The 13,852-nt window shown below is 41.0% G+C and overlaps 1 protein-coding gene across 1 annotated transcript in view; it reads left to right on the forward strand.

The window, feature by feature from the left end:
• The window catches only part of lamb2 (laminin, beta 2 (laminin S)), a 45,357-nt gene that overhangs the window by 23,780 nt on the left and 7,725 nt on the right, over nucleotides 1–13,852 (forward strand). Inside the window, exons 8-21 of the mRNA XM_062392313.1 lie at nucleotides 2,505–2,707; nucleotides 2,861–2,981; nucleotides 3,735–3,923; nucleotides 4,248–4,427; nucleotides 4,955–5,067; nucleotides 6,458–6,537; nucleotides 7,830–7,965; nucleotides 8,067–8,225; nucleotides 8,683–8,810; nucleotides 8,898–9,027; nucleotides 9,116–9,308; nucleotides 10,389–10,532; nucleotides 10,924–11,155; nucleotides 11,780–11,949. Coding sequence (XP_062248297.1) covers nucleotides 2,505–2,707; nucleotides 2,861–2,981; nucleotides 3,735–3,923; nucleotides 4,248–4,427; nucleotides 4,955–5,067; nucleotides 6,458–6,537; nucleotides 7,830–7,965; nucleotides 8,067–8,225; nucleotides 8,683–8,810; nucleotides 8,898–9,027; nucleotides 9,116–9,308; nucleotides 10,389–10,532; nucleotides 10,924–11,155; nucleotides 11,780–11,949 — 2,178 coding nt within the window. The remainder of the gene's footprint in view (nucleotides 1–2,504; nucleotides 2,708–2,860; nucleotides 2,982–3,734; nucleotides 3,924–4,247; nucleotides 4,428–4,954; nucleotides 5,068–6,457; nucleotides 6,538–7,829; nucleotides 7,966–8,066; nucleotides 8,226–8,682; nucleotides 8,811–8,897; nucleotides 9,028–9,115; nucleotides 9,309–10,388; nucleotides 10,533–10,923; nucleotides 11,156–11,779; nucleotides 11,950–13,852) is intronic.

Genomic DNA, 13,852 nt, shown 5'->3' on the forward strand with positions numbered 1-13,852 from the left:
CCTGTTGTTAAATAACTCGATGCAACAAGCCCCCGTGGAGAGCTCTGACCCCTTCACTGCTGAACAATCCATATTTAATGTCTGCTGTTGTAAAGACAATGAATCATAGCCAATGTCGAACTTTTTGTCCTGACTTTAACCTATTCTGCCTCATTAATTAGGAGACCATAACCCCATCCCGACCCTGACTCGAACCTTAACCTTCTAACAAGTTAAGCATTCGACCGGCCGAGCCTTAGGGGAATAATACACAGCCTGAGAGGAAGCACGTCATAACTAGGATTATATAATTATATAATTTTATATAATCCTAGTTATGAAGAAAAAAATAATCTCTGTATATTGCTATATCATCTAGTGTAGGTATTTTCATTGTATTGTATGAATGTTTGCATTTGTTAAAAGAAATGCTGAGACTTTCGAGATTTTTGTCCCTCAGGTTTTGTTATCGAAACATAAAATGTGCTGTTGTCTCTTATAATAAATAACTATTAACTTGAATAATGTTTTCTTATTTCAAAAGTTAAGTTTTAAGATCAAAGCACTCAAGTTTTAAATGCATGTTTAGCCGCTATAGTCACTTGATTAAACGAGCAGTATTTGATCTCTCCAACACTTATGATCCAAGGTGGATGAATCCTGGAACTACTTCCTGCACGTATATTAGAATTAGCAGTTTATTGCAGAAGTTTGGTTTATGGCTAAATACCTGCAAAACTAATTAAATTCAGCTTGGCTGTACTTCGCAGTTTTTTATAATTTGCTAATGTTAGCATGCTTATATTACCATGTTAGCATTGTCATGAATATGTTGGCTTGCTGATGTTAGCGTTTAAGCAATGCTATGCCCGGTAGAACATAAAATGGCGGTAGACTTAGTCCTGTAATAAAGAAGGAATAATTTAAGCCATTTTTTACTTTGCATGGTGACATACCCGCTTAACGTCATCATGTGACACTGAGTTCACAGCACCACAGCCTCACAGACTCTTCTATTTGTCAAGTCTGATATTTCAGAAGTGATGTTATTTATTTGATCAGGAGAAACACCATTTGAAGAATTAACTAAATGTATTGCCAGGTACAGTAAGAGATGAATGTTTAAATGAGTCTATTTAGTGGTTAGACCCAACATGATGTCATCAAGGTTTGAAGGAGTGGCTGCATAGTATAGGAAAACTCCAGAGGTCTAGACACTGGGGCTGGGAAGTGGGATCATGTTGAGGATGTGAGGAAATGAGCTGATTAGAAGAGGAGAGTGAAAGGTGAATGAATGAGACATAGAGAAAGTCTTTCTGATTGAACCGTAATGCTTCATTACAAATGATCAGGAAACTTATATACTTATGCTTGAAATATAAAAATGTTGTACATGTATACGTTCTGTTGTAAGTCACTGCTAGCTGACTAGCAGACAGGAGAAACAGACACTGCTATAGTGTAGTGTAGCTGGAGGGATTAGCTCTTGTCTGTCAGAGTGGGGCTCTGTTACTGCAGATAAAGTCAGCGTGGTAGGATCAGAGTGTGAAGGACTGTAATTTCCCATGAAGCATTCCATCCATCTAAATGTAAAACTGCTCTTTCAACTGCAGCAGAGTTTCAATTGACGGGAAAGTCACGATTAAAAAAACTGTTTTAAATCTTTGTTATATCAATTTTTGTGGAGAAAAACAGCTTTAAAAGCCGATTCAATATAGAATGATGTTCCTCTTTTGCTAAATTATGAATATTATGTTCATAACCATCATAATTATATGATAATAGGTATTCACTCTGATGCTTCTGGTATGCATATTTAATGGCGCCAGTATTGTAGTACTGTGTGTGTGTTTGTGTGTGTGTGTTTTATGGTGAACAGCTGGACTGTAACAGCAGAAGATGTTCCATCTGTTACATCAGATTGACAAGTTGATAAGACAAATACATCTCTGTGGAAAGAAGTCATTATATGTCTCCCCAGTTAAAAACCCTCCCTAAAATAATTTTAGGGAGGGTTAAGAGGCAGGATGTCGGAGGAACCATTTCAACACCCCATATCATTACTGTCCATCATCTTCAGATTTTCCATCGTCCAGGAATGTACTTCATTCATACAAATTACAAATAAGCATAGATGTTCATAAATTGAATGACAAAATCCATTCATTGCAAAAACCTACTCTAGAGTGTGGTTTTTAAATGATTTGAAGGTTAAAAAGTCTAAGCCCTTCGATGTAGCTTATAAAAAAATGTCATTGTTTACATGGTGAACATTATCAACATGTCATCAGGATTTAAACTGCGCCTCCTAAAGCTCCATGTATATGGTTCCTCAAAACTCTGAGGACTAACTACTCCCCAGACCATCTCAGATCATCAACTGTTGTCCACCCAGAATGCTTTGACACACAGCTGTTTCCCACTCCACTGGCCCAGACTGGGAAAAAGATGCTGTTGTGCAGTTGTCCTCAAGACAATGCCATGTTCTTCCTCCACTTAGTCTCTTCGTGTCTTCATGTCCACAGATCAGCTGAAGATCACCAACCTGAGGGTGAACTTCACCAAACTTCACACACTGGGAGACAACCTGCTGGACCCGAGAGCAGAAATAAAGGAGAAGTATTACTACGCCATATATGAGCTTGTCGTACGAGGAAACTGCTTTTGCTACGGCCACGCCTCGGAGTGCGCCCCCATCAATGGCATCAGGGATGATATAGAAGGAATGGTGAGATTGTACCCACCCACACACACCCTAACACACCCTAGCACACACACACACACACACACACACACACACACACACACACACACACACACACACACACACTCGCCCCAAACAGTTTGCAGCAACTCTCCTTCCCTTTCCTCTCGTTTTAAGGTTCACGGCAGGTGTGTGTGTAACCATAACACCAAGGGTTTGAACTGTGAGGTTTGTGATGATTTCCACAATGACCTGCCCTGGAAACCAGCTGAAGGACGCAACACCAACGCCTGCAAGAGTGAGTCCTGAAGAGACGTCCCAATGGACAATAAAAATAGTTCACCGAAAAATTCACTCCTTATATATTCCCCCTTATGTCATTGGAGGGGTGGGTGAAGTGTTTGAGTGCACCAAACACTTTTGGAGTTTCAGGGGTAAACAGCGTTGCAGCCAAATCCAATACATTTGAAGAAACTGGGTACATCTTCTTCAGACATAATAAAACAACAGAAAAAAACATAACATGCCTCCATACTGCTCCTGTGATGTCATCCAAGTGTCCTGAGGCCAGACATTCAAATTCGACTTGGAACTGCCTCATTTACACCATTAATGTTCTGCAGTTCTCTTGAGAACTTGTGAGTATCGCAAGAACTCTCAAGAACTGAAGACTTTAGCTGCAGTGCTGTTTACCCCTGATTCTGCCAAGATGTTTTGTGGACTCAAACACTTCACCAACCCCTCCATCAGTGTAGTGTTGATTAGATGAATGCATTTTCATTCTTGGGGGAACTATTCCACAAGTGTGGTGCAACAGCAGAACTTTATATATTGCGATAATTAGCTAAAGATATCATTGCATGAATAAGTCATATGTACTGGTTCTTCTTAAGGAATTATCTTTAAGCAAGTTAAAATAACAGCGTTATTTACACATCAAAAGATTTACTTGAGCTGTTTTTTGGGCTTTAATCTCTTGAAGAAGTGGAAATGAAAAGCAAAATAAGATCATTTATGACTAATCTGTTGGAATTCATAACCTGTTTTGTAGAGTGCAATTGTAACGGCCACTCCACCACGTGCCACTTTGACATGGCGGTGTATTTGGCCACGGGTAACACCAGTGGAGGAGTGTGTGACGACTGTCAGCACAACACCATGGGACGGAACTGTGAGATGTGCAAACCGTTCTACTACAAAGACCCAGTTAAGGATATGAGGGATCCCCGCGTTTGCGTAGGTGAGTGTCTTTGTGTGGGTCATTAGGGGATGTCTGTCTCTCTGTGGAATGAATATCTCGTGAATTTTCATAATGTATAATCGTAGTGATCCAGGGAAGTGCATTCTTAAATTTGTTGCAATTTGTCAGTGGGGGCGGGGGCAGTGTGCCTTCAGTCTGTGGACCAAGTTCTTCTTCTACGTTCTTAGATAAACTAGCAGCGGTCGGCAACTGGTGGCCTGTGGCAAACAAAACCTGTCGTGCCAGATCATTTTGATCCTTTTGCTTAATTTCTTCCACCATATCGGACTGAGACACACATTTAACTTCTCCTCTATCCCATAGCGTGTGACTGCGACCCGGATGGATCTCAGAATGGTGGGATGTGCGACAGCCACACAGACCCTTCCCTCGGCATGGTGGGAGGTCAGTGCCGCTGCAAGGCCAACGTCGAGGGGCCGCGTTGCGACAAGTGTAAAACCGGCTTCTTTGGCCTGAGCGCTGAAAACCCTCAGGGCTGCCAACGTGAGTACAACAACCTAGATTGTACACCTTTAGATGAGGTTCTTCAAGTATTCCAAAATGTATATTTGCACTTAGCATTTACATACGTTAATATCACTCAGTAAATAATCATCATAATACAGGTAGAATTAAAAATATTCTTTATAGAGATCTGATACTTTATAATAAATGATATTTTAAAGTTATGATATAATCATATCATTAAAAGAAAATCTATAAAGATTCAAACTACATGTAATCAATAAACCCTACACTCTTTATTACAAACAGGACTGTCCTTGTGGCATTAACTAAACTGTTTTGTCTGAACTGAAAGACGACAGTTTAAAAAAATTTCAGTCAAATGACTCAATGAAACTCAGGTCATCTCCCACTGGACTCAGTAACAACTGATCTCATTGAAAGTTACGATAGTGCCTGCATTTCATTTATTTTTTGATGTTGATGGCTTTTTGTTCCAATGTAACTTGTTGTGTGAAAGTAAAAGTCATGACTTTTGCCCTCTGCCCTGTGGCCTCGCTCTGCAGCTTGCTGGTGCGACAACAGAGGAACCGTGTCAGGAAGCTCCCAATGTGACCCCATCAGTGGAGACTGCTTCTGCAAGCGACTGGTCACTGGACGCAGCTGTGACCAGTGTCTGGTAAGAAGGCGTAACATAAGACTTGTCTGTTTAGTCCACAATCCCCGACCTTCATATTTGACTCGAAAATATATCATTTATACCATGTTTTAAGCCTAAAAGTCCTCTGGAATGGCTAAGCTAGCAGACATAGCCACAGGATGGTGTGTCCGAAGGGCTATGAAGGGACCTCGTGGGAAGATATCAGTGGAAATTTAGGCTAAAAACATGGTGTTAATTACGCAGTTTCAAGTCAAATATGAATGTCAGGGCTTTCTTTTGTTTGTTTTCTAAATTAAATGGAATATCTGAATATTTCTTCCTTGTTTTTTCTATATATATGTATAAAAATTGACTTTTCTTACTTAACTGCAAACTTACTATTGGTAGTAGTGTGGGGTTGACCAAAATTCCCTCCCATATTTTCTCTGACCTTTATGTCTACACAGGGAGCGGGTTCCACTCCACAGAATCTGTCATGGTAAACCACAATATTACTACAGAATACCAGAGTTAACAAACTAGAAACTGGTCGTTGAGAGGGCGATTTACATTTGATATTTTTACAAATACTTGAGAGGAAGCGGAAAGAGAGGGGAATTCAGTTTGTTGCAATCTGCCACCTTACCACTAGATGTCATCTTACAAATCTTACACACTGACCCTTTGAATTTGAATGAAGGCAACGAGTCCTATTGGTTAGTGATCCTTCTTTTCTTTCCACCCTGTTCCTTTCTCCTGTTTATCTTCCACACTTTCTTCCCCAGCAGCCCAAGATGTGAGGTGGTGATCAGCTTCCGTCTCTAATTAAACCTGTTGTCCCAAAGCTACTCAGCCAGGAATAGTGTAGGCAGGAATGTGAGCCTTGGCGCTGGTTCTAAATTTAGCCCAGGGATTTGAGACTTGTCCGGTTGGTGTGTGTTACAGCAGGCCTAAAATGGTCAGGACCTGGACCTGGTCCGAAAGCAGATCCTGACTGTGCAGAGCCTCAATTTAGAAACAATAATGTCATCAGTGGAAATAATATTTTAATGAATCCTTCTGAAGAGAAAATGTACATTACTGTCACTGTGGTGAAACGGAACTAACAAAGACATCATAAGCAAATGTACACATAGAAAGAAGCTGCCTCAGAAGAAAAAAGATCCACATTGTAAAGCTCTATTTGAAAGAGAAGATCTGACAAAGTTAACTAGAAGGAACAAGGGAGTAATAAAATAACCCTGAAGGCCATGAATGAGGTTTATTGGATCAGAGAGCTTGATGTAACATTTATGGCTCACACACAGTCATGACAGTTAAGCTGCTGTGGAAGTTCCCCTCAGTCCATACAGTAATAGCATGTGATACATCATGTCTGTCTGGAGCTAACTGTCTGTCTCCCTGTCCCTCTGACCTCCTGTGTTTCCAGTCCGAACACTGGGCACTGAGCCACGACCTGAACGGCTGCAGAGGTTGCGAGTGCGACATCGGAGGAGCGCTGGACAACCAGTGAGTGGCGCTTTAGTCTCAGTTGGGAGTACAACATCAAGTCTGTGGCTGTTTATTATTATTATTAGGTTTTGTCTTTAACAACATCTAGAAACTGATCATTATCCCCCAAGCAGCAGCTGCAGCATCAGATTTATTGGCCTCCAACTTTACCACTTCTTGTTAAATGTTAATCATCCTCTGTGCAGTTGATATCCTATATTCAAACACAATGCACTGATGCAGTTACTCATTGATAGTAGAAACATGACTCTAGATCTCTCAGTCAGTCACGCCACTGTATTAATCCAAACTTCAATTAGATGTATGCTATAGAATCATTCAGAAACATTTATGATCCCTAGTGGATGACTCATACTGACTGTGGGCAGCCAGTAACATGTCCTGTTATGCCACTAGAATTTAAAAGTGAACTGATTTATTATGTTGCCTCCCTGCCGGCAATAGCCACAAGCCAGAGGCATTATGTTAACGGGATGTCAGTCTGTACGTACATCAATCCCATTCTCATGAAGGCGATATGTGAAACACAGCATGAGGGAATTTCTTCAAATTTGGTGCAAACATTCACTTGGACTCAAATATTAAACTTCAGAACTGCCAGTAGGGAAGCTCAATAGATTGGATACTAGACGGAAACTGCACTGACGCATACAACCATGGTGGGGTGGTGGTATCTTTGACTTTTTATTGAAAAAAAATGTTTTCCACTGCAGCTCCTTATCTATTTTGTTTCACGTCAATCCAAGCTATAGAAAAGACTTGTGCAACTTGGTCTATAAAATACAAGCAGTACTTTTAATTCCACAGGCAAACAAATTACTTATAAAACTTTTAGATGGTTTGTTGGAAAACACACAAACTTTGATCAGCTGTCAACTGTTCATCTAAAGCCATAGCAACTTTATTCACCATGAAAAATAAAAAGATGCATCTTGGACTCATGAAAAAAGATCCATGAGTCCAAGATGCGTCTTATGGTTTTAAACAATATTCTAACCAAAAGCAAAATGTGACAGTCAACAGAGAATGTTTGAGCCCTACCCCTGTCTTTATCTATATTGAACGGGTGAAAAAAAAAAAGCCAAACGCACACTCTTTGCCTCCCTTATGTGTTAGTAATAATTAAACAATATCTGCAGCCAAATATAAACAATAACAAACACAAACAAACAAAGACTTAATAATAACTAATATTAAAGTATTCTACAGCTATCATAGGCCTAACCAAAAACCCTAAACCTGTAAAAACTGTAACAGTGAATTAACAGAGTAATTTGTCTGCTCTGTAGCTGCTCCATGGAGAGCGGTCAGTGTCGCTGCCGCGCTCACATGATGGGACGCGAGTGTACGCAGGTGGAGTCCGGATATTTCTTCATGGCTTTGGATCACTTCCTGTATGAGGCAGAGTTGGCCAAAATGGGACAGGTGAGCCAGCTTGTTTTCTTTTTCCGAACATGTGTATTGGAGTGATTCCATGGCTCTAGCATGGGGATATAACTTTATAAATATGTCTGAATATTCTTAAGGGCTGTATGCTGGAGACCAAGGAGCACCAGCCAGGTCGGCCTGCCACCTGGACAGGAATGGGGTTCGCCCGGGTTCCTGAGGGCGGCACCCTGGAGTTCCTCATCACTAACATTCCCTACTCCATGGAATATGACCTGCTCATTCGCTACGAGTCTCAGGTCTGTGCTTTAGTGCATTTATTATCTGGAAGGTCCTAAATAAAAAAAAAGGATTAGGAAGCAATAAAAACACTTTTAGTTTAAAAGGCCATGAACATAATTCTGATTTATGCTAAGCTAAAAGTCTCCTGACTGACAGACAGTGATGAGAGAGGTCTGACAGAGATATCATATTTAAGACAATTGCATCAGCTATATACTTTCCTTTACAGACAAAGCTCCACTGCCTATTAACATAATACAGGCTTGTGGTTTTGCATGATTCAGCCATTAGTCTAGAAATCATGTATATTTACATGTTAATCATTTTCCAAACCGTAGTCGGTTGATGTCCTGTCTTATAGTCCAGACAGCCATTACCTTGTTACTTTTCTCTTCCCCTTTTTCGTGATCATATTTCATGGTCAGTGTGCATCTGGCTGCATATTAACCATTGAACACTCTTTTCTGTTGCTAGATGCCACGGGACTGGGAGGAGGTGCAGATAACGGTGATCCGTCCAGGGCCGATTCCTACCAGCAGCCCCTGTGGAAACACCATCCCAGATGATGACAAGCTTACAGTCTCCCTGCACGCTGGAGCCAGGTCCGTGGCTCAAACACTCAACAAACACACTAAAGCATTACAGGTAATTGCTGAATGTGATCTGTGAGCTGACTCTGTTTGCCTCAGGTTTATGGTCCCTCCTCAGCCTGTGTGTTTGGAGAAGGGTGTGACATACACCCTCCGCTTTGAGTTCCGCCGCTATCATGATGCCAACAGTATCCTCACTGGAGCCGACGCTGTCATCCTTGTGGACTCGGTGAGAATCTTTTTTTCCAACGAGCATCTTGCTCATAGAGAAATAGTAGTTTAAATTCCACACTCATCTCCCTCCTCATCTTCTCTAGATCTCCTTGATGCCACGCCACTTCTCCATGGAGATGTTCAACGCAGGGGATTCAGCCTCGAACACCAGGAAGCAGACCTATGAGCGCTACCGCTGTCACGAGGTGGCGAAGAGTGTGACCCGGCCGCTGATGAGTGACACATGTGCCAAGCTCATCACCAGCATGTCGGCCATCGTAAATGACGGCGCTCTGCGTGAGTGGAAAGAAGGCTTATTAAACTGCCTTCAATTATTTTATATTGTTTACAATGCAGTAGGCTAGAGTTTGACATGACCCTTTTCCTGACATTTAACCACCCTTGAATATTGACGTTAAAAGGCAATTGCAGTATTTTCCGACCTGGCCCTATGTTTATTAATGTGGATGTATAAATGAATAGTAAGAGAAGCAACCAGGAGAGGAGGGATAACTTGCTGCTGCTCGGTTGAGAGTGAGACAGCATGTGTAATGTTGCAAAGACCCAGAATAACAATTCGAGTCCTTGATTGGTAAAAAAAAACACTATTAGTGGACATTTAATGGACTGTCGAAGTTGCCCATAAGCAGCCACATGCTGCTTTATTCAGGCTGCCGGCAGAGGCTATCTACTCAACCAATTCCAAACATTTTTCTAAATACTATTCATTTACACAGACACATTTATTAATCCAGGAACAAAAAAATACTGCAATCCCCTTTTAACATTTTAAATTGCCCCTGACAACTGTGCCAGCAGTGGGAGAATGAGGTGTAATAGAAAATTGTAGAACATAGATGATTCATATTCTTAGATAAATATTAAGGAACAGACAAATGCAGTCCATTTACAGTCCATTACCACTCACTGATGCTTTTCTCCTCTAGATAGACCCTGGTGTATAAACTGTCACTGAAAGACTGCAAACAATTTACCTAAGAGCCATAACCAAGCCAGAGATTAAGGTTCACACTACTGAAGCATGAAGGTCTTTAATTCGAACTGAGGCACTAAAAATAAGCTTTGATCTTGGCATTCTGAACCCATTATGGGGGAAATGCTCAGAGCTAGTTAGACTTCGTCCATTATATAATTCAGGACAAGCCGTGGTAGGGTTTGCTTGTAACTCAGCAGGTTCTGAAATACCACAAAAGAAAGGAAAACCTCTCTAGGCTAATAAGCCTCCATACAAGTTTCAGCTGTCAGTCAACAGGTTGAGTGAAGTGTAAAATTAGTAGTCATATTAAATATTTTCACTCAGTCTTTATTGGTTGAACAGTGTGTTCATGAGGCCTTTGTTTCTTTGTCCTCGTCCAGCTTGTAATTGCGACCTCCAGGGCTCCGTCAGCTCTTTGTGTGATGTCCGCGGGGGCCAGTGCCGCTGCAGGCCCAATGTGATTGGTCGACGTTGTGACCAGTGTGCGCCAGGAACTTACGGCTTCGGACCCTCTGGCTGCATAGGTGAGAAAGTCAGATACAACTGAAGGCCTTTTCATCTTCACATATCGTGTGATGGAACTTATCAACATTGTCCATATTTGCACTCTCTTAACCTAATTTAAATCACTTTGAGCCAAAGCTCAATTTTATTCTTACATCTGATTATTTATTTTGTCATATATTACATTTACAAGGTAAAGTGAGTTATATTAGTTTGGAACAACATTAAAACATTGACCTGTTTCAAAGTTTTAGGCCTATCGGTTTTGAGCATAGTAGCGCCCTCTACTGTCACAACTGCAAAATGCAAAGTTATTAAATGATTTTTCTTTTATTCCTCTTTTTCTCTTTCTCCCTTTGAATCCTTTTCTTCCTCACCCACCTCCTTCTCCCTGTGCATCCCCCTGTCCAGCGTGCGGGTGCAGTTTGGAAGGCTCTGTCAGTCGACTCTGTGACAAGTTCAGTGGTCAGTGCCATTGCCGCCCAGGGGCGTTTGGTCAGCATTGTGACGGGTGCCAGGCGGGTCACTGGGGCTTCCCCAACTGCCGACCATGCCAGTGTAACGGACACGCAGACAAGTGTGACCAGAGAACTGGAGCCTGCATCAAATGCAAGGACAACACTGGAGGAGACAAGTGTGAGAGGTGATACTTCAGTATGAGGGGTTCAGTTCATACTTAAGTTGTTGGTTTGCTTGGTTTCTTCAATGTACTATGTCGGATTCAACAAACACAATTGTGAACATGATGAAAGCAGCCTAGGTGTATATGAGAGAGCGTGCACAAGGAAAGCAAATCAGCTTATTTAATGCTCTAATGACCAAATAAGGCTCCTAACCAATGTCAGAAGGGTTCATTCAGGAAAATGAGATGAAGGAGTAAAAACTTGATGATTTTAGAGAGTGGAGTCCTGATTTTAGAGAACCAGAAAGTAAAAGATAGCAATGTCAGCAGTGACCAACTAAAGCAATGCTGTTAACAGTGTCAATGGTGTCCAACTGCATCATCTGCCAAACTGCTCCAGATATTTGAGAGAATTTAAACCTGAAAGAACAATTTTTTTTTTTTTAAAAGAGTAATCTTTTACTGCAGTAATAACGTAACTTGAAAAGATAAGCATTAGTGGATACCTTTTTTGACCCTGTTTATAATATAGATATGAGGATGAAGACAGGACATTATTCGGTTATTTTAAGTCAATGTGAATACCCTTTGATATCACATGCAAAATATGAACCACATTCACTTTATTTTCATTCATCTCTGTAGGTGTGCCAATGGTTACTACGGTAACCCAGTTCTGGGCATACCATTTAGTGGCCAGTGTCGCCCGTGCCCCTGTCCAGATGGTCCCAACAGCGGACGCCACTTTGCTGCCTCTTGTTACCAGGACAACCGTAACAGGCAAATAATCTGCAACTGTAACCAGGGTTACACAGGTAAATTTCTGACTATTGATGCAATGTTACTTTGTCTTCTTCTTGCTGTCTTGTTCGTCCATTGCTTTCTCCTCACCATCTTTCTCCCCTTCATCATTAAGTTGAGATACTGATGTGTGTGTTTTGTATGAATTCAGAACCTGTGACACAGTGAATACCAGTTACCCACCTGAACTGCATTGTTGTGCTTCTCTTGATGATTTTAAAAATAACTATAAAAAGCCTATCTGCGTCAAAAGAGACAATTACTGAGGCTCGTTCTGCCTCCACAGCAGTTGTAAAATATAACAGCGCTCAAGCGTAAATATTTTTTCTTTACTCAACAAGCCAATGGACATGAGTGAAAATAAGGTAAGACTTATGTTGGTCGGTGAGCTCTGGTGAATGGTAACCTGTGTTATTTGTCATTTCCCTCCTTCCCCTGTATAACTGGCACAGGGATTGTTAAACGCTCCGGGGTGGCCATTTTTAAGCGTGAGTAATGATGGTTGATCCCTCCACCCTCGTCCCTTCCCCTCAACTTCATGATCGTCCTCAATTTTTTCATCCAACCCTCCACTTTAACTATCCCCATGTGTGTCCTCAGCACCCCTTTCGTTAATGGTGCTGTGCCACAGTGTACTCCTGCCCCCGTGTGAGACCTGGCTCAAAGAATATAATAATATTATAAATATATATATACAATACTATACTATGATATATATTTATATAATTTTTCCTTAATCCATTAAATTGCATAAACACCAATGACAAAAGGTTAAGTCATTTCAAAACCTGATTTGAACCAGGTCTGTGTAAATGTCTCCGACACAAGCACGTGACCCTGATTTGTGTGATCATGTCACGCTACTTAGAAAAGAAATAGAGGGAAATGTTAGAAAGGCTTTTTACAGAGATGTTGGTGTGATTCTCAGTCCGGGTCAGCTTCTGTCTCCTCTAGAGGTTTAACTGTTGACCTTTATATATACACGCATGATGCTGGGATGTGGTTGAGAGGTCAACTCAGCAACAGGAGAGTAAAGGGTTATATTGTAATTTTTTTAAACCATCCTAACTTTTTTAACAAGGCATTGTGTAAAGCACTGTAGGCTACTGAACCTCAAACTTCAACATGGTCATTTTGACCTATGTGGTAGATCACAGATTCTCAATTATTCCAAGAACCTCCAACAAGAGAGACAATGTTGTCCCTTTGATAAATTTGACATAGCCTTCTACTTTGTAATGTGAGAGGACAACACAAGAGAAATGTCTTTCAAAAATATAAGACATGTATTTAAAACATATTTTCATTTGAAGTAATAAGGCAGACTTATGAAACTAATGGAAGAGATGTAATCCCCCCCCCCCCGAAAAGCTCTAATATTGTCTACCCAAACTTCTCTCCTTCTGCCCACCACTGCATCTAGCTTCCCCTTTGCCCCCTCTCAACCCTGTTCTCCTTTAAACTTTCTCTCTCATCTAGTCTTCCCTCCGGTGTCAAACATCCCAAGTATTAATTTAAACCGAGACCAAACCGAATCTAGATACGTAAATATCTTTACTGTCCAGAGGTGGAAATTGCGCTTCGGCTCACCAAAACAAGCAAGCAATAAACACAGATATAAAATGGAGATAACAGGAAGTGTCCAGAGTGGATCCATTTTTCTTTGTAGAGAATCTTGAAGCGGAAGGAAATATCATCTCAGATGTGTCATATGTTAAAATTTTGATTATAATGTGATGACAAACACAGTTATGCTACCAATGAGAGCTGTTTAACCAAATGTCATTGAGTGAGCAGTAACAAAATGTGCTGATTCTGGCAACATGTCCTTGAAGTCTGTGGGGTTTTCTGCAGAATCTTGGCAAATACTTATGATAATGTGATTCTGATGAGCCAAAGTATCTTTTATGAGGTCTA

The sequence above is a fragment of the Platichthys flesus genome, chromosome 7 (assembly GCF_949316205.1).
Source record: "Platichthys flesus chromosome 7, fPlaFle2.1, whole genome shotgun sequence".
In the NCBI taxonomy this organism is placed as follows: Eukaryota; Metazoa; Chordata; class Actinopteri; order Pleuronectiformes; family Pleuronectidae; genus Platichthys; species Platichthys flesus.